The sequence below is a fragment of the Canis aureus genome, chromosome 21, assembly GCF_053574225.1.
Source record: "Canis aureus isolate CA01 chromosome 21, VMU_Caureus_v.1.0, whole genome shotgun sequence".
Taxonomy (NCBI): domain Eukaryota; kingdom Metazoa; phylum Chordata; class Mammalia; order Carnivora; family Canidae; genus Canis; species Canis aureus.
Window position 1 is genome coordinate 4,274,657 of NC_135631.1, and position 20,996 is coordinate 4,295,652.

The 20,996-nt window shown below is 58.7% G+C and overlaps 2 protein-coding genes across 8 annotated transcripts in view; one reads left to right on the top strand and one right to left on the bottom strand.

Moving 5' to 3' along the window:
• Nucleotides 1–97: 97 nt before the first annotated feature.
• Nucleotides 98–16,307, bottom strand: MAP3K11 (mitogen-activated protein kinase kinase kinase 11). Its single transcript, XM_077862420.1, has 10 exons — nucleotides 14,208–16,307; nucleotides 9,386–9,566; nucleotides 9,043–9,191; nucleotides 8,761–8,936; nucleotides 8,384–8,627; nucleotides 7,818–7,931; nucleotides 7,165–7,300; nucleotides 6,986–7,077; nucleotides 1,636–2,046; nucleotides 98–989 (listed from the first exon to the last, which is right to left on the bottom strand). Exons 1-10 carry the CDS (start codon nucleotides 14,944–14,946, stop codon nucleotides 652–654), a joined length of 2,580 nt encoding a protein of 859 aa, XP_077718546.1. The 5' UTR covers nucleotides 14,947–16,307; the 3' UTR covers nucleotides 98–651.
• The window catches only part of PCNX3 (pecanex 3), a 20,945-nt gene continuing 16,227 nt past the window's right edge, over nucleotides 16,279–20,996 (top strand). For 2 of the 7 annotated variants that reach the window (XM_077862409.1, XM_077862410.1), the window contains exons 1-8: nucleotides 16,279–17,267; nucleotides 17,623–17,810; nucleotides 18,038–18,137; nucleotides 18,253–18,292; nucleotides 18,392–18,487; nucleotides 18,731–19,858; nucleotides 20,362–20,485; nucleotides 20,569–20,747. In XM_077862409.1, the coding sequence (XP_077718535.1) occupies nucleotides 17,115–17,267; nucleotides 17,623–17,810; nucleotides 18,038–18,137; nucleotides 18,253–18,292; nucleotides 18,392–18,487; nucleotides 18,731–19,858; nucleotides 20,362–20,485; nucleotides 20,569–20,747 (2,008 nt within the window). In that variant the 5' untranslated portion in view covers nucleotides 16,279–17,114. The remainder of the gene's footprint in view (nucleotides 17,268–17,622; nucleotides 17,811–18,037; nucleotides 18,138–18,252; nucleotides 18,293–18,391; nucleotides 18,488–18,730; nucleotides 19,859–20,361; nucleotides 20,486–20,568; nucleotides 20,748–20,996) is intronic. The other 5 variants (XM_077862407.1, XM_077862408.1, XM_077862405.1 and 2 more) reach the window with 5 other exon arrangements.

Consider the following 20,996-nt stretch of genomic DNA (forward strand, 5'->3'; position numbering starts at 1 on the left):
AACTGCTCATCGCGCTGGGGGCACTAGGTTACCAGGTGTGTGTGATGGGTTGGATCTCCCCCACCCGCCCCATTACCTTCAGAAAGGTGACAGGCTATGCCTGGGGAGACAGCTTGGAGAGTTTATTTGGCTTCATTGGATCCTGAGGCCGAGGCCCCAACCCTGGCCGGGGCAGCAGGAAGGCACCCAGAGAGTCCTAGCCCCAAATGACCCCAGGGCAAGGTGAGGGCGGGTGGGGGGGGGTGCCCAGGCACTGAGCCCTGGGGCAGGGGCTAGAGTAGCAGGGCCTGGTCAAAAGTGCTGGTGACAGCTGAGGCTGGCCCCTCTCCCAGGCACATCCCCTCCTTCCTGCACCAACCCTGGGGGCAATTCCCTGAGACAGGCTCTGGTCCTCCCAACCAGCTGGGTACAGTGTTGGGCCCCAATGGGGCAGGTAAGTCGGGGGACCCACAGGTTTCAGGTGTGTCGGGGGACGTAGGCCCCCCCATCCAGTGTGAAGGCTTCCTGTGCAGTGTAGTGTTCCTGACCCCCAGAAGGGGTGGGGTCCCTGGGGGAAACCAAGGCAGCTACAGAGGCTTGCCCGGCTCCTGTTCCAGTGTATACTGTGGCTCCTTTAGGGCAGCTGGAGCGTGGGGGAGCAGCCCGGCCCACTCACGGCCCTGCCTCTGGCGCCCACGGGGCCTGGGCACCTATGTCTTTGGTCTGTGCCCTGCAGTCCTGAGGGCCCCCCCGGAAGGGGTTGGCGGGTGGAGAGTCCCAGAAGGGGTCTGAGTCTGGAAACAAGGTCCAGGGTGCCCGGCGGGGCGCAGGTTGTGGCGAAGACAAAGGTGAAGGCCGGGGCCCAGCTGACACAAAGCTCCACGGGTCGATGCGGCTGCGAAGGGGTGAAGGCCGTGGTCGGCTGATGAGGCCCAGGGGTGGTGAGCGTGGGGTGCCTGGGGTGCCAGGAGCCGAGCGCGATATCCCGGGTGGGGGTGAGACAGTACTTCCTAGGGAGTGGGGAGAGGGGGCCTAGGGTCAGGCAGCCAGCGGGTCCTGGGCATCCACCCGAGGCACGGCCCAGCTCTGGGCCTGGGTTTTACCATCTGCACAGGGAGCGCTTGACTCTGAACTTCCATGCCCCCCGCCCTGTTGTGCTCTGCTGGGTGCGTGTGTGTGTGTGTGTGTGTGTGTGTGTGCATCTGTTTAACCATGCAGTGGTTAAGAGCAAGATCTCTGGGGTAGAGGGGCCTGCACTTGGATTCCAGCTCCGCCTGGTACTGGTGGGAGCCTTGAGTCCCCCATCTCTGTGCCTTCGACTTCCTCATCTAAAACATGGGTATGACTGGAGTGCTTTGCGCACAGGGTCCCCCCCACTCCCCCGGTTGTTAAGTGAGACAAGGTCTCTAGGCAGTAGGAACAGCACCTGGCGCCAGTTAGCAACCAGTAGGCGTTTGCTCTCCTCACCCCACGATGATTATTCCTAGTATTTCACAACCCGCCAGGCCGGGCCCCACCCCATCCCCCCCCACCCCCCCGGGTGACTGAACTTGGCAGTCAGCCCCCCATAGGCGCCCCCAGTGCCCGAGGGCCCGGCCTGGCATCCAGCAGCCCCCTCCCCTCCGGCCCCACAGCGGGCGGCCACTGGCCACTCACCACGCCTCTCTCCGTCACGCCGGGGGCTCTTGGCCGACCGCTGGCCCACAGGGACCCCCAGCTCCAGCAGCAGGGGCGCGGGGGCCGGCGGGCCGGGGGCATCGGGGCTCAGCGGGGAGGCGGGGGCGTCAGGCGTCTTGGGGGAGAGGCGGAGGAGCGGGGCCGGGGGCGGCTCGGCCGGGGACACGGAGGGCAGTGCGCGGGGCGTCGGCGGGGTCTCGGCGCGCTCCCGGCCCGGGCCCCCGGGGGGCTGCAGGTCTCGGCCCAGGCCCAGGGAGGCGAGCAGGGCGGTGCCGCGCAGCAGGGCGCGCTGGATCAGCTTGGGCGTCCCCGAGCCGCTCCCGCGCTCCGACAGGCCTGGGCGCCGAGGCTCCTCAGGCTCCGGGCTCCCCCTCGGCCGCGGGGGGTTACCTGGCAGCGGGGGCGGGCACATGTTAGGCCGTCTTCGGGCGGGGACCCCAGGGACCCCTCAGTGGCCCTGGAACAAGGACTGAGTTCTGCTCCCCACCAACGTCTCCCCTGACTCCCTTATTCCCCCACCCAGTTCCTCCACCCCGCCGGCCTCCCCCCACCTCTCTCTCTCTCTCTCTCTCTCTCACTTTGGCCTTTCAGAAGGGGTGGGTATGGGAGGGCAGTGTAGGCTAAGGAGCCAGCAGGAGCAAAGCCTGGGAGGCAGCTAGGTGCCTTGGAGCCCAGAGCTGGGGGCTGGGCTGAAGAGAAGGGGTGGGGCTGGGTCCAGCAGGAGGTAAGCTGAGGTCCACCAGGAGGTAAGCTGAGGCCAGATCCCAGCTGACTTCAGTGGCCTTAATGGGCAGCCAGGGGCATCTGCAGGGCTCCAGGGACAGAGCTGGGACCTGTGCCCTGTGCCCACCTCCTTCCTGGCTGTTCAGCCCTGGTCCTTCTGCCCACCTGCTCTTATTCCATCCGTAGCTTGAACTGGGCACACAGGTCAATTATACTGTACACAACAGCCCGGAGAGGCACACATCACTGTCCTCATTCTAGAAATGAGGAAACTGAGACTCGGGTGGTCAGTTGTTTGTGCCAGGCCTGAGCTCAGTGAGTTAGGGGCAGTATGTTGTCTGATCCTCGTGCCCCAGGGGTTCCAGGCTCAGAGAGGTTAAGGGTGTGTCTAAGGCTGCACAGCCAGTGAGGGCTAGAGATGGCTTCACTCCAGGTGGAGGCAACGGAGTCTTTTGCTCTCCACTACTTCCTAGCCAGACTCTGCTCTGGATTTCAGGACATCAGTGTCCTACCTATGGGCCTAAAGTTGGCCTGACTCCATTCTAGACCACCAGGGGTGAGTGTTGGGAACCTGACATTGAGGAGGGGGTGGTGGTAGCACCACCTATGATGGCCTCCCACAAAGCCCAAAGTCGTCTTTGGCGCTAGAACTTGCCACTCTCCATTACCACTAAAATAAAGTCCAAGCTCCTCGGCTAGGTTTTCAAAGCCTTCCCTTACTCCACGTACCTTGGGCCAGGCCTGGAGTGGGACATGGGGCTGAGTGTCCAGAGGAAGAAATGCAATGCTGGGGAAATTGAGCTTTTACTACCAAGACTTGGTTCAGGGTCCCTTTTCTCAGCTACAACCCTGATCCAGTCTTTGACTTATCCCTCCTTATCCAGGCCCCTGCCTTTAAAATGCAAATTGGCTAAATTCCCCATCACCGTTCCAGAACTGGCTCCTGCCTGCTTTTCCAGCTTCACCCACTCATTCACTCAACTGACATCTGTTGGGACTGGGCTGGGCCCCACAGACCTGGGCCCCACAGACCTGGGGGATGAAGGCCTGCAACTCCCTGGCTCTCAGCTCTCCTCTGAGTTCCAGCCAAGCTTCCTTTTCCTCGGGTGTGATAAGCCCGGTGCCTGCACACACGCTATTCCCTCTGCCCAGCACACCTTCTCCACCTTGGCTTTCCATGATCTCTTATTCACCATTTAACACCTAGGTGAAAGGGCGCCTCCTCTGTGAAGCTGTGGTGCTGTTAATTATAGTAAGAAATATATATTTGGTCTTCATCTCATTCTTGGCACAGAACTTCTAACTAAAACTCTCAGATCTTACTCAGTGATAGGTGGGTAGAAGTAAAAGGAGCATCTTCCGCTCTTCCTAACCAGCCCCTATGAATCACATTTAAGTTCATATTAACAAAGTCATTTTTGGAAAGCCTGTAAAAAATGGAGGTCTAGTTGCCAGGGGAATGAGCCACATGACTAGGCAGCTGGAGATTGAGGTCTATCGCCAACAGCCAATGATTAATCAATTGATCATGTGCACATAATGAAGGTTCCCTAAAAACCCCAGCCAGAGGGTTCGGAGAGCTTCTAGGTTGGTCAGTACATCAAGGTGCTGGAGGGTGGCATGCCCAGAGAGGGTACTGAAGCTCCACACCCCCTCCGACATACATTGCCCTGCACATCTCTTCTCTCTGGTTGTGCTTGGTCTGTGGTCCTTTACACTTAGTTGGTAATCTAATAAGTACACTGCTCTCCTGAGTTCTGTGAGCTCCTCTAGCCAATTATCATGCCCAAGGGGGAGGAACCTGAGATTTAGAACTGGCTGGTCAGAAGCACAGGTGACACCTGGGACTCATGACCGGAGTCTGAACTCGGGTGGGGGGCAGGCTTATGGCACTGACCTTCACCCAGGGGGTCTGATGCTAATAACTCCAGCTAGACTATGTCAGGACTGAACATGAGCCACACCTGTGGTGTCAGAAGTGGAGTTGGCAACACCTAGAGGAGAACAAGAGCTTTTTCCTCTTCTAGAAGCCTTCCCTGAACCCCTCTTCACCTGAGCAGTTATTGCTCACAGCATGCATGCCTGATACAGCCTCTGCCTCTGCCCCACCACTTACTACGGTCGGCTCTACTTGTTTGTTTCTGAGCTGCCCCATCCACCAGACTAGGCCCTCTCCCGGGTCAGGGCAGGGCTGATTTCTAACAGGTCCATGCCTGGCTCATAAAATGCATCAATACATGTTTGATGGAAGGGTCCATTCTTATGACCCTAGCAACAACCACCTAAGGTGACTGTTATGATACCACTTTAAGGTGAAGGAACTCACCCTTTACAGTGATATTAAACAGAATAGGGGAAAACATGTTTAAAACCAGGAAGAGAGGGCAGCCCGGGTGGCTCAGCGGTTTAGCGCCACCTTTGGCCCAGGGCATGATCCTGGGGACCCGGGTGAGTCCCATGTCGGGCTCCCTGCATGGAGCGTGCTTCTCCCTCTGCCTGGGTCTCTGCCTCTCTCTCTCTCTCTCTCCCTCTCTCTTTCTCTCTCATGAATAAATAAATAAAATCTTAAAAAAATAAAAAATTAAAAAAGATTTTATTTATTTATTCATGAGAATACACAGAGAGGAGAGAGAGAGGCAGAGATACAGGCAGAGGGGGAGGCAGGCGCCACACAGGGAGCCCAATGTGGGACTCGATCCCGGTTCTCCAGGATCACACCCTGCGCTGAAGGCGGCGCCAAACCTCTGAGCCACCCAGGCTGCCCAATAAATAAAATCTTAAAAAAAAAAACAAAAAACAAAACCAGGAAGAGAAATGAGACAAAGTTAAGGGAAGGTGGACATCAGTACCCGCACAAAATGAGAGCATAAAGACGTTCCTGTGCTCAGTGGCCTGAGAAACAGGTTTCCAAAAGGTTAAGTGCCTTGCTCAAGGTAATGCAGCAAGGAGTTCCTTGAATTTGCCTCTAAGCTTCCTAGCATGAAGAGCTGGCAACCCTGTAGTTTAGGATAAAGCAGAGACCCAGAGACCCTTGACCCAGAAATGAAGGTGAAATCGCCTCCATGGGGCCTCACAGAGAGGAGGTGCCATGTGACAGTGGCTCGAGGACAACGTGCTGCACAGGGACGTTCTCTCGTTCTCTCGGTAGAGGCTGACTGCATCCATCAGCAGGCAGTTTACTGCGACCTGTTCCCCAGTAGTATGGCTGACGCCTAGGGCAATCTCACAGGATCTGTTTTGATTCTCAGCCAGGCTTCTGGTTCTGGCTGTAGGTCAAGTTCATGTACTCTTGTGGGCTCAAGACAGCCACAGGAGTGTGGGCTTATGCTCGGGGAACCCAGTGCTCGGCCAGCAGTTGGGCTGAGGTTGGTGAGATCCTTCCAGATAAGGTGCAAGCTTGAGAAGGAGGGGTTCAGGCCCTTGTGTCCCTAGTCCTGCTTCCTCCAGAGGGCTCTGCAGAATATGGTAGGGGCTGCTTCAACCTACACACCTGGGTTGATGGTACTTTAAGTTCTCTCCTGGCCCTTCTAGCTTGGTATGCTCCAGAGCAGGTGAATCCAAGCTGCCTGCTTGGCCTTCTAATTCTCAGTTCAGTCCCTGCAGCACAGCCAGCTGGGGGCAGTAAAATTTCTGGACTGGGGAGTGGTACTGCAGATGTCTAGGACCTGCCTCTGGAGTCAGACCTTGGTTCAAATCTCTATTCTGCTGTGTGCCCTACATCAAACCACATAACCTTCTGTGCCTCTCTATGATGGTGCTAATGATCATACCCACCTCACAGCATTGTCTGGCACGTAGGAGGCACCCAGTAAATGTTACCCGTTGTTACTACTATCAAGTATAACTCAAGTAAGGGTGGAGGTGATATGCTGGGTGGGGTGACAGGGGCTCTGACGGGACCCAGAGGCAAGGAAGGATGCAGCTTCCTACCCTTTGCCAATCCTGAGCTGAGCCCTTATCCCTCTGAAACCGGGGCCCTGCTCTCTGCCCAACCCCCTAGCTTCCCAAGCAGTGTGTATGTACCCAACTCTTTCTTCAAAAAGCTTCTAAGTCTCTCTGAGTTCTAATCCTTAGCTGAAGGCTCTAGGTAGGTTACTTTACCTCTTGGAGCCTCAATTTTTTCATCTAAAATGGCAATAATAATAGCACATCCTTCACAGGGCTGTTGATCCGATGGAATGCCTGGCACCTCGTAATTGCTGCTATCCTCGTGGAGGACAGAGAAGCTCAGAACTGCCCCAGATACAGTGACAGTGGGTCCTGGATCCCCACCTGCTCAGCTTTCTTATCCTCTTCTCTACCTAGAGGATCCCTGGAAGGGACTCTGAGAAGTGCCAGTGTGGCAGCCACCTGCCTGGCTCCACTATGCATGGGTGGTCTCCCTCCCCTCTCTGAATCCAGTTTCCTTTGGATCCCAAATGGGGAGTACCATTCCCTGTCTTCCTTCCCTCCCTACAGCCTGCTGAGGCACAGTAGCTTCCACAGGGCTAGGAAAGCTCCCTCTTGCAGGCTAGGCCTGAACCCAGGATTAACTTCCTATAGTTCTCCCTGCAGTAGCCACAGGAGTACAGCAAGAGTCTGCTGTGGGGTAGATAAAACCACTCACCATTGAGCATCGGGGGTGTAGAAGGAGATCCCAAGGACGATGAGTCATCTGAATCCAGGTACCACGCGGCTTCATCCAAGCGGGACCTTCTCCTGGGGAGTGGAGGGGAGTTGGACTTCATGAATCTCAGAACTACTGGGAGGTGGACAATGCCGGGGTGGGGGCACTCAGGCGCTCACCTCCCATTCTGGGCTTCCCCAGGCTTGGGGGAACTGGGACCCCAGGCCCAGCATGCTCGCCGCTCTCCATTGCTGGAGTCCTCCAGACGCCGGGGGGATTGGCGGCCCCATGCCTGGCCTGGTTCTGCAGGCTCCACTGTAGGTGGAAAACCAGGGAGTCTGAGCTGAGGTCAAGAACCCTATCATGAGAGGTGGGCACCAGGGACAACTTCTTAGAGGATGGGGGATGAGGCTGGAACCCATACCATTCTGAGGGTGGGTTTGGGGCCACAGAGAATTTGAGCAGAACTGAGATGGAGTAGGTGGGTTTGTGTCCTGGGCTAGCAATGGGGTGGGACATCTCATCTAGTCCTTCCGCTGGCATCTGTGCTTAATAGTTAGCACACTGTGGCAAACTTGCCTGGGTTTGAATTCTGGCCCTGCCCATCATTAGCTGTGTGACATTAGGCAAGTTACTTTTTACACTTTTCTCTTCTCCAAATTTAGATAAAATGAATGCTGTCCAGGGAACTTGGAGCTATCAGTCTAGAGACAGGGAAGGGAGCCTGGATGTGGGGAGTTAGAGGAGGAGACAGTGGGTGGAATCCACCTCCTAAGACAAGGTCTGAAAGAAAGATAAGGGGCAGGGGGAAGCACGGGAAGAGGTTTCTTACACTGGATCGCCCGGAACCGGGGGAAGGTGGGCGAATCCCCAGCTCCGACCTCGAAGACATTTCTCCTCCGGTCCAGGCCAGGTGAGGCCTGCACAGTGATGCGGTGTTTGAAATCTGGTGTTGGGGGGGAAGCAGGGTACAGGTTTGTGGTGGACAAGAGCCAGGATTCCAACCCTCAGGGTCCTCTCGGCCAGCTCCCGGGCCACCAAGGCAGCGCAAGGACCGGGCCTGGCACGGTGGCTGTGACCGAGGCCAGCATCACTACCTTCACGGGCCCCGGGTTCTCGGTAAGAGAAGCAGCCAGCCTGGACGCCGCCACCACCATAAGTGAGGCGGACTCGCTGATTCCCGGGAGGACACCGTCCGGGTCCCCAAGGCCTCACCGGCACTTTCCTGACCCCGCCCCTGCCCGGCCGCCAGCAGAGATTTCCACCAGAGCCCGCCCACACACGGAAAAAGCGCTGTGGGCCCCGCCCCCGGCCCGCCCGCCAACACCGCCGGCCAATCCCAGTGTGGCCAGCGCGGCCGCCCCCGCCCCCGCCCCCGCCCCCGCCCCCGCCCCCTACCGAGGGGCATGCTGATGCGCTCGCCGCCGTCCCGCGCGCGGAGCTTGCTGCGCTTGAAGGTGCCGCGCCGGCGGCGTACGTGCGGCCGCTCGCGGTCCACCTGCTGCAGTAGCAGCGTCAGCTCGCGCTCGAACACCTCCAACTCCCACTGGGCCAGCAGGTGCTCGCGCCGCCGCAGCTGCTCCGCCTGTGACCGCTGCTCACGCGCCGCGCGGGTCAGCTCCTCCTCGCGGCTCAGAAGTTCCTGTGCCCGAACAGCGAAGGCGGTGGGATCAGCCGGGTCTGGGCCCTAGCGTCGGCGCCCCCCGCCCTGCCCCGCCCCAAGGAAACCGGGGAGGCACTTCCCGGCGTTCCTTTCCAACCTCGTGACCCCCCACCTTTTCCTTGGCCCGCAGCTCGTCGAAGAGGCCTTGGATCTCGCGCTTCCAGCCTTCCTGCATGGAATGGAAGGAGTCCCGCGGCATTTCCCGCAGGACTTGCGCCTCTAGCGCCTCCAGCTGCTGCAGGATGGAGGCAAAGTCGGGCCTGCGATGGGGGTCCTGCGCCCAGCAGTCTGGGGACACGGAGTGGAGGGGGGGACAGAATGAGAAGGGGTCTGTGGGTGGATGTGTCTTGTGCCCAGGAGCTCTGCCCCGCCTCCTCCAGCCCCTTCCCCTTACCTGCCATGAGCTGTGCGAAGGGCTCAGGGCAGGTGGATGGGATGGGCAGCGTGAGCTTGTTGACGGCTACTCCGTAGGCCACAGCAAGGCAGTCGATACCACGGTAGGGCACCTCCCCAGTCAGCAACTCCCACAGCAGCACCCCGAAACTGTGGGCGAGACAAAAGGTCTGTATCCACTCCTCTACCTACTCATTGCCATTTCACCCCAAAACAACTAGGAACCAAATGACGGGTCCCTCTCCACTGGGCACTGCCTCTCTACCCAGCCCTAGATTTTGGCAGCCACCTGTGTCCTCCTCAGCCCCACAGATGGCCTTGCCCAGTCTCTACCCAGGCCTCACCTCCAGACATCGCTGCCCTTAGAGAAGGTGGAAGCCTTGATGACCTCAGGAGCCATCCAGGCATAGGTGCCCGCAGCACTCATTTGTGTGGTTTTGTGCCACTCTCGGGCCAGGCCAAAGTCCGTTATCTTCAAGGTCTTGTGGTCCATGTCATCACCTTCAATGGGCTGCAGCAGCAGAACTGGGGAAAAGGGGGGCTGGATTGTGGGTGTTCCACATCAGGTAGTGGGGACAGGGGAGGAGCTAGGAGCAAGCCATCACCTGACAGACATGCAGGCTAGGTACTGGGAGCATAGAAGTGATCTTGCTCTGGAGAGTTCACAGCTGGGGTTGGGGTAAAATCAGAGAGAAATAGCAATACTGGGAAACTTGTGGAGGGGCTACTTGGGGCGGGGCATATACACTCAGCTCTAACACTCACAAAGCAATCTCTGAGGTACACACCATTATCCTCATTTTATAGAAAAGGAAACTGGGCAGAGAACTTGCCAAGATCATCTGCAAATAAAGAACAAATTTCCACCACATCTATGTGGTTCTAAATCCAGTGTTCTAACTTTTCTCTAGTGCTGCATTGGATAGAAACCCAATGTGTCTTGTCATGTTGCTGAAGCAGGAGAATGAACTAGAACCTCTCTTGGGAGGGGAGCAGGAGGGAGCAGGAGGGAACTCCTTGGTGAGAGAGGAAGCCCAGCAGGCCCCTGGTCCCCTTATCGCCTCTTGGCTAGTACAACCGCTCCCGGGAGAGAAAGACTCCAACAAAAGACATCTACTGATGCAGTTGGATGTAAAGAAATAGGGGGTCTAAGAACTGAAGGTTCTTAGAAAAGAAAGAAGCTGGGGACAAATGTAGGAGTGGATGGTCAGACTTGGCAGGGGCTCACGGTGTTGACCCAGATGGGGCCACCAAACTCTATACAGAGAGGAGAAGCAGCAACTTGCAAATCTCTCATCAGGACAAACATGGCTCAAATGAGAAGGTTTTGAGGACAGAAAGGGGATAAAGTCATAGACTCATCGAGGGTTTGAAAGGGCCTCTCACTTTTCTACTTACTGCAGAGAAGTGACATCCAAGCCAAATACCTTCCTGCACATATGTCATTTTAGGGCACATGCACCTCTCAGCTCTCCTGTCCAGGGTGACAGCACCCTTCTGGGCACAGCTCAAGGTACTGGGGCTGGGGCAGAGGGGATGGACACCTAACCTAACCTGGCGAAATGGAGGACTTCTCAGGGCTGGTGGCGGAACTAGGATATTCACTTTTCCAGGCATAAAGCTATAACCCCCGATCCTGCGCAGGCCAAACTCTCTGGGCCTTGTGGGGGCAACTGGCACTGCTGTCCACCTGCTCCCTTCTGTCTTTGATTCTGGGGCCTCTGCCTGCTTCTGCTGCCCCCCCCCCCCCACTTTTAAAGATTTTATTTATTTATTAATGAGAGACACCGAGAGAGGCACGCTCACTGCTGGTGGGACTCTGATCCCAGGACCCCGGGATCATGCATGACCTGAGTCACTCAACCACCGAGCCACCCAGGTGCCCCTTCTGCTGTTTCCTTAGGCCCTCCTCTAACCTCATCCTTTCCAGTGCCAGTGTTCCTCAGAGCCTGGCCTCTCCTCAACCTCTGCCCACTGCCCTCAGGCTGTCTTGGCCTCTCCCAAGTGCCCCACTGCCCACTCCCCATTGGCTTCTCCCACATTTGGAGCTCTAGGTCGGAAACCAATTCAGCTGCCCATCATCGCCCTGTCTGATGTCCAAAGGCCCTCAACAACCACCTTCATCATCCTACCATACCAGCAAATCTTCCTACAATTTCTCCTGATTCAGAGAATGGTCCTACAATCCACCCTCTCCTCTGAGCCAGACTGACGCTGAGTCCCAAACAATTAATAAAGCTAAAGATGAAAAAAAAAAATAAAGCTAAGGATGATAACAAAACCCACCTCAGATGGTTGTCATAAGTATTTAACAAGATCACACTTTTTTATTTTTTAAGTAGGCTCCACACCCAGTGTGGAGCCCAACATGGGGCTTGAACTCACAGCCCTGAGATCAAGATTTGAGCTGAGATCAAGTTGGATGCTCAACTGACTGAGCAACCCAGACACCCAAACAAAATCATACTTCTTAAATCCTTAGCCCAGGGGGTGACATCTAGTATGAGTACCCTAAAGATTGTCAGCTGTCCTAAAGATTAGTCCTCTACCTTCTCATATGGACTCTCCTTGCTGTCCTCTGTCAAGGGTCCTCCCGGCTTTGCAACAGCCTCTGTCCTGGCTGTTGGAAGCTCAGAACTGGACCACTTAGAAGACACTACACAAGCTCATTCCAACGCAGAACCACAGCAGGGTGGGGGCAGGTGGCTGGAGTGGGACCAGGCAAAGGGGTCTATGTATGGAGGCTGGAGAGGAACTCCCATCTCCTCTGGTAACAGGACCCACCCATCCTCTTGAAGACCAACTGGTCAGGTCTCTAGCCACTCGTACCTCACAGACCAGTGAAGGGCTTCTGCACCAGCCTCTCTGGCTGGGGGGCCAGCCTCCCCTTTTCCATCAGGTAATCTGAAGCCCAAAGACACGCAGCCTCTCATCCAAAATCTTGGGACATCTTTGTCCTAATGGCCTGTCACCTCCCACCACCAACTTGGCCTGACACTTCCGAAGCCTCATCCTCACCTCTGCATCCCCTGCTTTTTTCCAAGTGCCTTGAATTTGTCCCAACCTGATCTGCCCCTTTGGTGTCTGATATGGACCTTGGGGAAGGGGTGGTCAGGGGCCACCTGGAGCGGAGAAGGCTGGAGACCCCAAGCTCAGTCCCATTCAGGGCCCTGGCCCCCACCCCCCTCCCCAGGCCAGCCTCTGTGGGGCCAGGGAGTGGCCTGGGCAGCTCACGCCTCTTCCGCTTCCCTCCCATGGTCCCTACTTCTCCTTTCTGGGAGGCTGAGACCAGGTCTCCAACTGGGAAGGGAGTCCTTTGGGGGAGAAATTGGGGGAGGTCTGACCCAGGCTGGGCTGGCTGGTCAGTCCTGTGACTCGTGGGCCCAGAGAATTCCCCCTCCACTCCCCGCCAGGCTTCCTCACAAGGCCCCCATTGTCCAGGAAAATCACGCCATTGTTTCCTGCCTCTGCCCCCCCCAGCCCAGGGACTCCCCCCACCATCCCACAGACAGCACCCCAAGCCGAGGACTGGGGTCTCCAAGGTGGGAGGCCAGGCTCAGCGAGGCTGAGGGCACCTGGCCTGTCCTTCACCATCACCCAGACTCTGGGAGAGAAACAGGGGAAGGGGGGGGATGCAATCCCTGGCTCCTTCCTCTCCCACAGCACCCCCCTCCCTTGGTTCTTTCCTCCCCGGCAGGCAGCTGGGGTGGGGAGGGAGCAGAGGCTGGAGCAGGGGCAGGAAGCCGGCTCAGGGGCAGCAGGAAACGCAGGAAGCAGTGGGGAGGGTGGGGAGCAGGGGCCTGGGCTATTGTTCCATTTTTTCTGGAAAGAAAACTGGAGGAAAAACAGAAGAAGGGAGTCCCCTCCCCCAAAGCCTTCGGGGAATCTCCCTTGGATTGGGGCAGGGAGTGGGGGTCCCTGGAGGGCTAGCACCAGGCTGAGCAGTGAGAAGTACCCCACTGGATGAGAGGAGTAGGTGGGGTGGCTGGCAGGCCTTTCCTTGTCCCTCCGGGCCTGGCAAGGACTCGGATATTACTGGGTTATGGCGTCCTACTCCCCAGAAGCCACTTGTATAAGGCCAGCCCAAGCCAGGCGGTCCAAAATATCTATGCTCACCGCCCACCAAGAGCTGCCCAAGCCTCTCCAATAACCCATCAGCTCCTTCTGCACTTCCTATTGCTCTACAGCCTGGACCCTGGTCCCCCCTTCCCTGGCAAATCTAGCTCTGTGTCCCCACTATTGGGGGCACGGTAGGTGGCTCTGAGTCCTGCCTCTTTGCCTTTGCTCTGGTCGTGTTCTACCTGAACATCCAACAGGGTGCCTGCTTTTGGCCTGGTGTGAAGCTTATCTGCTCCAGGAAGCCCTCGGAACCTGTCACTCGCTTGTCTTGGGCCCATGCTGGGCAGTGTGTTGGGCCTGAAATGGCTGGAGATGCTGTACTGGACTGCTTGAGTCTCCCTTAACCCCACCAGGCCCACCCTAAGTGCTAATTCCAGGCAAAGCCCTCTAGGTGATCCAGCCCTCGAATGTTCCCCCACATAGCTGCAGACCCACTGTGTGCCAGGCAGCAGACACCAGGCTCACCCAGCCCCTTACACCATTTCACCTTCCTGGTCACTCCCTTTTTACAGAGTCCAAAATTGAGGCTCTGAGTTGAAATAACCAGTTAAAGGTCATGTAGTCAGGGGTATGGGCAGAGCCAGAATTCCAGCCCTGTCCCCAGCCTTGACCACCACGGGGTTTAGTGGGGGCTTTCCTCTCCAAGATCTCTGTTCTGGAGGAGCTTTCTACCCCAAGAACAGAGCATCAACAGCATGGGCATGAACTTTAGGGGGGGAAGATGACTGCCAGCATCCAGAGCTCTACTGCCTTGAAGTGGTGCCCATGTTAGGCAGGACACTTATGGCTCACTTGAGAGATCCCAATTTTTTAACCTGGTGGCTGTGAGCCAGGGTCAAAGACTCCTGAGGCTGGGGCTTGAAGGACTGTTCGGTGCCTGGGTCTCCTGCTTTGCGGCCAGTGTGGGTAAATGGCACCCCGACTCTACTAGGACTCCCCTAGGGAAGGAGCTCCTGCCTCGAGTAGATCCCCAGGGGACTCAGCTGAGAAGTTGGCTGGTGTGTGCTTGGGCTATGCCACCCTCCAACCATGCTCCCCAAAACTCACTGTTGTTGGACTTGAGGTCTCGGTGGATGACAGGCACCAGGGCCTCACAGTGCAGGTAATGCATCCCACGGGCAATCTGCACAGCCCAGTTGACCAGTACGTGGGGGGGCACACGCCGCCCAGCCAGGGCACGGCTGAGGGGCCCACCAGCTGCGTACTCCATCACCAAGCACAGGTTGGGCTCCTCCAGGCACACGGCCTTGAGGGCAATGATGTTGGGGTGTGCCAGCATGGCGAAAAGCCGGGCCTCCTGGCGCACACTCTCGGCTGTCACACTGATGTCCTCATCGGGGTCCTGGCGAGCTGCCTTCACAGCCACCAGCTCACCTCGCCAGCTGCCGCGGTAGACCTTGCCGAAGCCACCGATGCCGATCACCTCCTCCAGCCGCAGCTCTTGGAAGCTGGCCACCTCGCAGGGGGGTGGGCCACCGCCCCGAGACACATAGTTGGATGGAAAGATGCCCACCTGGCCACCCACCTGGCCGGCCCACCAGCCCTCATCGCCTGAGATAGCTGCATCCCGGGACAGCACCTCCACACGGTCGCCCTTTCTCAGGGCCAGTTCATCCTGCCCATTGGGCTCATAGTCAAACAGGGCTGTCCACACGGGGTTGGCATAAGCCGCTGTCTTCGGGGACCCCTCTGGCCAGCCTCCGCCACTGCCCCCACCGCCCCCACCGCCACTGCTGTTCCATGACCCCAGCGGGCTCTTGAGAAAGAGGTTCTTCAAGGGCTCCATGGCTGGAGTTGATTTGGGGGCAAGCAGGGTATCTTCCCTGGGTGCCCCTGGTCCCCACCCCTGCTGGCTGCTGAGGCCCTAGTCCCGGAACCTGGGCATCCGGGCCCTGGCCCTCAGCTCCAGACCCACACCTCTCTGGGGAGCCAGGAGTATTGACTCCCGGCCCCCCGCATCTCGGGCTTCTAGAGGGCCACCCAGGGCAGTGTGGTCAGGCTCTGGGGGTGGGACCCCGGGGCCTCCTGCGTCTCACCATGGCCAGCTTGGAGGGGCCTGAAGTCCCTCCGTCCCAGAGCAGTCCGGGGAGATTGGCTCCAGCACTCGCCAAGTGCAAGGTGGGGTCCGCAACGGGCAGCGCGGGGACTCCGCTGGGTCTCTTTGCGCAGGGGGTGGCTGGCGTGTTCCTAGTTTGGCCGAGCTGCCGCTTCCCAGTCCGGCTCCCTCAGCCCGACGGCTCCAACCCCGTTCCCTTCTTCCTCCTCCCTTTGTACTTTGGCCCCGGGGGCGGGAGGCAGAGGTGGAGGGTGGAGTTTCACTTTTTTCCGCTCTTCTCCTTCTTGCAGGAAACAGCATCAGATGACGCGGGCGGGTAGCGCTGCTCCCCTCCCAGAGGCTGCCGGCGCCGGTCCCGGGAGTTCCCGGGTAGGCGGGCAATGAAGGGCAGGAGGGGATGATCGCCCCGAACACCCATCGCAGAAGGTTCAGGGTCAGGGTTGGTCTTTGCTAAGGACAGGCCATCCCTTCCGCATCCGCATCCGCAAAACGGGGTAAAGAACCTGGCTTGGGAGTGGGGCAAGCCTAGTCTTGGCTCCGAAGTTGCAGGACTGCATAACTCATCTTTTCGCCTCCTTCCCTTCATAGCTGAAATAGGGACCAGAAGCTCTGCTTGGGATGGGAGTGGGCAAGACTGGAAGACGGAACTGGCTGCATCTCAAACTCTTGGAACGAGTTGTCTAAGACTGTCCTCTTCCCCTTACCTGGGAAACAATCCACTTCTTCACCCCAAGCCAAGTGGGCGGAAACCTGAGACTGTAATTCTGAACTTCGCCCAGTGGTTGGATTCAGAAGAGCCAAATTGCCCTTACAGCTGCTGGATGGACAGACCCCGCCCCCCCCATTGCCTTGAGCCTGTCACTTTAAGAAAAGCGACGCTATCCTATTTCTATTATTCATGCCTGTTCGGGAGGGTAGCTCTCCACCCGCTAAGTCTGAGCTCTGACCCGGAAGTAGAGGCTGCTTGGGGCGTGAGTGCGGGTACGCGGTCCTACACTGAAAGGGGCGGACCGAGAGGGGCGTGCCTCGGTGGTGCACAACTATCGCAGTAGCCCCGAGAAGTCCACGCCTCTTTTTGCTCCGCCTCCTGTAACTCACTGAGAGAGTTTTGTGCCAATTAATCCCGCCATTACTCAGTGGCCACTCAACTATCCCTTCGGTTCCGCCCAGGGGTGTCCGCTGGGTGGACAACGCCTGGGCGTGCGCATGCGCCCTAGCGCTACCACTTTTGGAGCTTTTAGGCCTGGACTCCGCGCACGCCCAAAGGGCTCCCCCGCGTCTTAGCGCTCCACGACCTTCCTGCGCGTGCGTCAGGTTTCATGCCTTCAAGTTTTCCTTTTCCGGGTCCCAACTAGGCCGGTCGGGCGCATGCGCCACTGCTGGCTGGCGGCTCGCTGCTCCTTCCGGCCTCCCCCTTGGGCCGGGTCCCGCAGTAGCCGGGCGATCGCGGAGACCGAAGCGAGTGACCTGTAACCCCGGAAGTGGACCTCAGGGTCCCGGGGCTCTCCCCGGGCCGGAGCCGAGGGAGCCGTCGCCTGCATCCCCGGAGCACCCACCCCACGCCCATCTCTGGATGCCGCCGACGAGGGTCTGGCCCGTGCCCCGCGCCTGTCTACCGGCTCGGCCTCTCGGAGCAGTTGTGGGCCAGGGGTGGGGGCCTGGACCCCGCCCCTGATGAGGCTCCACCCCCGCGTCCAGGCCTCGCACCGCTGACTGCCCGGGTCGGCCCCGCCCCCTGCCCGCCCCCTCGCCCAGCCGACCCCTCTCTCCGGCTGTGGGAGGCCATGGCGTGAGCGCGAGGCCGGGCCCCGGGGCCCTCGGGCGCCAGGCGGGGCGTGGGCCGGCGGCCGCCCCCATGAGGGTCCCGGGAGGGGGGCGCGCGCAGCAGCGGCGGGGCCATGGGGTCGCAGGTATTGCAGATCCTGCGCCAGGGGGTGTGGGCCTCGCTCACCGGCGGTTGGTTCTTCGACCCGCACCAGAGCACCTTCTCCAACTGCTTCCACCTTTATGTCTGGATCTTCCTGCTCACCTTTCCCTTCTTGCTGTACATGGTGAGATGCTCCCGCCACCTGTAACCCCCCTCTGGGGAAAGGGAGGGCAGATGTCACGGAGGGGTGCCAAGCTGGCAGGGATTTGGGGATATGCCTTGTGGAGACAGAGGACTCCCTGCAGAGTTTGGGGGTATATGGAGAAGTGGCCAAATTATTCCTTTCCTGGGCTGGGTGACCTTGAGTCTCTCACTTAATTTCTCTTCAGTAAGAGGACAGAGTTCCCTGAGGAGGGTCTTTGTAGCAGTTCCGAGGGATGGGTGATGAACTCTTGTGAACTAGCTATGATTTTGGTGGTAGGTCTACCCCATAGGGACAGGGCTGCGTGAGGGGGAACCTGACTTGTTGCCACCTCCAGGTCCTGCCCCCCAGCTTGATGGTGGCCTGCGTGTACTGCCTCGTGGTGGCTGTCATCTTCACTACCATCAAGACTGTGAACTATCGGTTACACGCTATGTTCGATCAGGGCGAGATTGTGGAGAAGCGTAACTCTACCATGGGGGAGCCAGAGGAGGAGCCTGCACAGGGGGACAGCAGTCTGCCCAGGTGAGTCTCGGAGGGGCTGTGTTGGGAATTAAGGGTGCTTAGTGCCTGGGCTTAAGCACTGGGGCCTTAGGGACATTGGGTCCATGAGCAGGTGGGCACTTGTTCTGTGGTCAGCCCCAGACTTGTGAGAGGACCTTTGAGAAGAAAGGAGTGCTGGGGTAGTGGAGGAAGTATAGTATAAAGGGGCAGGAGGTTAGCTGAAAGCTGATGCTTTTCTCCACTGCTAGGGACCCTGGAGTGGAAATGACAGTGTTTCGGAAAGTGAGTTCCACACCCCCGGTACGCTGTAGCTCCCAGCATTCTGTGTTTGGCTTCAACCAGGTCTCGGTGAGTGGTCCATAGCTACCCCGTCCCACTCCTCTCCTGGGAGCCCATCCCCATTGGGGTATGTCCTGAGTCTACTTCTTACTCTTTTTGTTCCTTCATTTTTCTCTTTGCTCAGGAGCTGCTGCCCCGGATGGAGGACTCTGGGCCCCTCAGAGGTAGGTGGCTGCTGCTCAGGTCTGAATTTGGCGGTGTGGAATGAGATGGCACAGCGATGCCTCGAAGTCCTGCTGACACCTGTGGGGCCGTGGTTGCAGACATCAAGGAGCTGGTGCGAGAGCAGGGCAGCAATAATGTGATCGTGACCTCAGCGGATCGAGAGATGCTGAAGCTAAGCTCACAGGAGAAACTGAGTGAGTGGGGGTGACGTGGCAGGGGCTTAGGGGGAGGACTAGCTATCTGGTCTTTGAGTCACCTCAACTTTTGCTTCTCCGGAGCTCTCTTTGTCCTTTAGGATGGGGCTTTCTCGTTGTCCTGCCCCATCTGCCCCGTCCTGTAGCCTATCTCATCCTGTGGCCTGGCCACAGGACCCCCTCAGCAGCTGGTTCCTTTTGCAGCATGCCCTCCCCTCATTTTGTCTTCCTTTTTTCTGATAGTTGGAGACCTTCCCCAGACACCCCCGGGGGCTGCCCCAGACCCCTCTCTCCCCAGCACAGACTCTTCAGAACGTTCTCCCTTGGCTGGGGATGGAGCCCCCTGGAGTGGGAGCAGTGTGGCCGACACTCCCATGAGCCCCCTTCTGAAGGGGAGCCTCAGCCAGGAGCTGAGCAAGAGCTTCCTGACCCTGACCCGGCCTGAGCGGGCCCTGGTGAGGACCAGCAGTCGACGGGAACAGCGCCGGGGAGCAGGCGGCTACCAGCCCCTGGACCGGCGGGGCTCGGGTGAGCCCACGCCCCAGAAAGCAGGCTCCTCAGATTCCTGCTTCAGTGGCACTGACAGGGAGACGTTGAGCAGCTTCAAGAGTGAGAAGACCAACTCAACCCACCTGGACAGCCCTCCCGGTGGGCAAGCCCCGGAGGGCAGCGACACAGACCCACCCTCTGAGGCTGAGCTGCCTGCATCGCCAGATGCTGGAGTCCCCTCAGATGACACGCTGCGTTCCTTTGATACAGTCATAGGAGCAGGGACACCACCGGGCCCAGCTGAGCCACTCCTGGTTGTGCGGCCCAAGGACTTGGCCTTGCTGCGGCCCACCAAACGGCGGCCACCCATGCGAAGACACTCTCCTCCTGGCCGTGCCCCTCGGCGGCCCCTGCTTGAAAGTGGGGGCTTCTTTGAGGATGAAGACACCAGCGAGGGCAGTGAACTGAGCCCAGCCTCTAGCCTCCGATCTCAGCGCCGCTACAGTACTGACAGTTCTTCTTCTACTTCCTGTTATTCCCCTGAGAGCTCCCGTGGTGCAGCAGGGGGACCCCGGAAGCGACGGGCCCCTCATGGGGCTGAGGAGGGGACTGCTGTACCCCCCAAGCGGCCCTATGGGACCCAGCGGACGCCTAGTACCGCCAGCGCCAAAACACATGCCCGTGTGCTGAGCATGGATGGGGCAGGGGGTGATGTCCTGAGGGCCCCCCTGGCTGGCTCCAAGGCTGAGCTGGAGGCCCAGGCGGGGGTGGAGCTGGCTTCTGTTGAGCCTGCTCTGCTGCCTGCTGAGGTCCACAGGGGACCTGCTGCCAACCAACCCGGCTGGCGGGGGGAGCTGCAAGAGGAAGGTGCTGTGGGGGGAGGTGAGTGCCTGCTGTGCTGGGGGGTGGGGGTAGGGAGGCGAGCTAGGTTTGGGCGTGGGTTTGGACAAGGGCTACGCTGGAGTGGAGCCAGTCAGAGTCATCTTAGCCTCTGTCTCAGGCAGCAGGTGGATGTGGACTGAGTGGTTGTGTGACACCTGCCGAACCCCTCAGATAAGCAGGGCTGGGAGTCCTCAGACACTCAGCTCCAGGTCCTGTAGTTTGCACAAAGCACCTACCCATCGACAACTCTCAGCATCCACATTCATTCTCCTGGGCTGTCAGCAGGGCAGGGGAAGATCTTGTCCTTATTTCCAAATGTGGAAACTGAGTCATGAGTGGTTAGGTGACCTGGCTAGGCCCCAGAGGCAGGTCACAGTTGGATTAGGCCTGACCTTTAGCTCCGTGCAGGAGCAGCTATCCCCTCCTGCCCTCCCTCGCCCCAACCATGTCCAAGGCTGTGTCCGAGTCTCTCTGGCTTACGCATGGGACCTCTCTCTGGGCAGCAGCTGAGGAGCCTGGCAAACGGGACCGCACAAGCAGTGTGTGGCGGACTCAGGCCATCCGCAGACGCCACAATGCAGGCAGCAACCCTACTCCTCCAGCCTCTGTCATGGGTTCCCCACCCAGGTGAGCACCTACTGGTTGGTCAGAGGGGCAGTGGGGGCCAGTGGCTCTGAGTGGCGCTCACTTAAGTGCTGACCCCTCCTCAGCAGCCTGCAGGAGGCTCAGCGTGGCCGGGCTGCCTCTCACTCCCGGGCGCTGACACTGCCCTCTGCCCTGCACTTCGCCTCCTCGCTGCTGCTCACACGGGCCGGTGCCACCGTGCACGAAGCCTGCACCTTCGATGACACGTCTGAGGGTGCTGTGCACTACTTCTACGACGAAAGCGGTGAGCCCCTCTCTCAGTCCTGTGGCCAAGCCCCTGATCCCAGCATTCCCCACCCCCCGCCCCTTTCTGCTGCACGTCTTTGTCGCCCCAGTGGTAGTACTTGCTCTATTGGGTACTTAGCACCCTTTCGGGTCTGTAGCGACCACTTTACTTGTGCTGCCTGCTGTCACACTTGCAGCTAGACGTGGGTGGTCTCGTTATCCCTGCTCTGCTTCTGTGGAAGCTGAGGCACAACCTGAAGTGACAGTT

What these genes read in the sequence shown, in the direction of transcription:
- MAP3K11 (XM_077862420.1), bottom strand. Translation starts at nt 14,946, where the DNA reads ATGGAGCCCTTGAAGAACCTCTTTCTCAAGAGCCCGCTGGGGTCATGG. An exon ending in AGCTGCGGGCCAAGGAAAAG is followed by an intron (nt 8,628 to 8,760) that starts GTGGGGGGTCAC and finishes GTTCGGGCACAG; the next exon opens with GAACTTCTGAGCCGCGAGGA. An exon ending in TACACCCCCGATGCTCAATG is followed by an intron (nt 2,047 to 6,985) that starts GTGAGTGGTTTT and finishes CCCCGCTGCCAG; the next exon opens with GTAACCCCCCGCGGCCGAGG.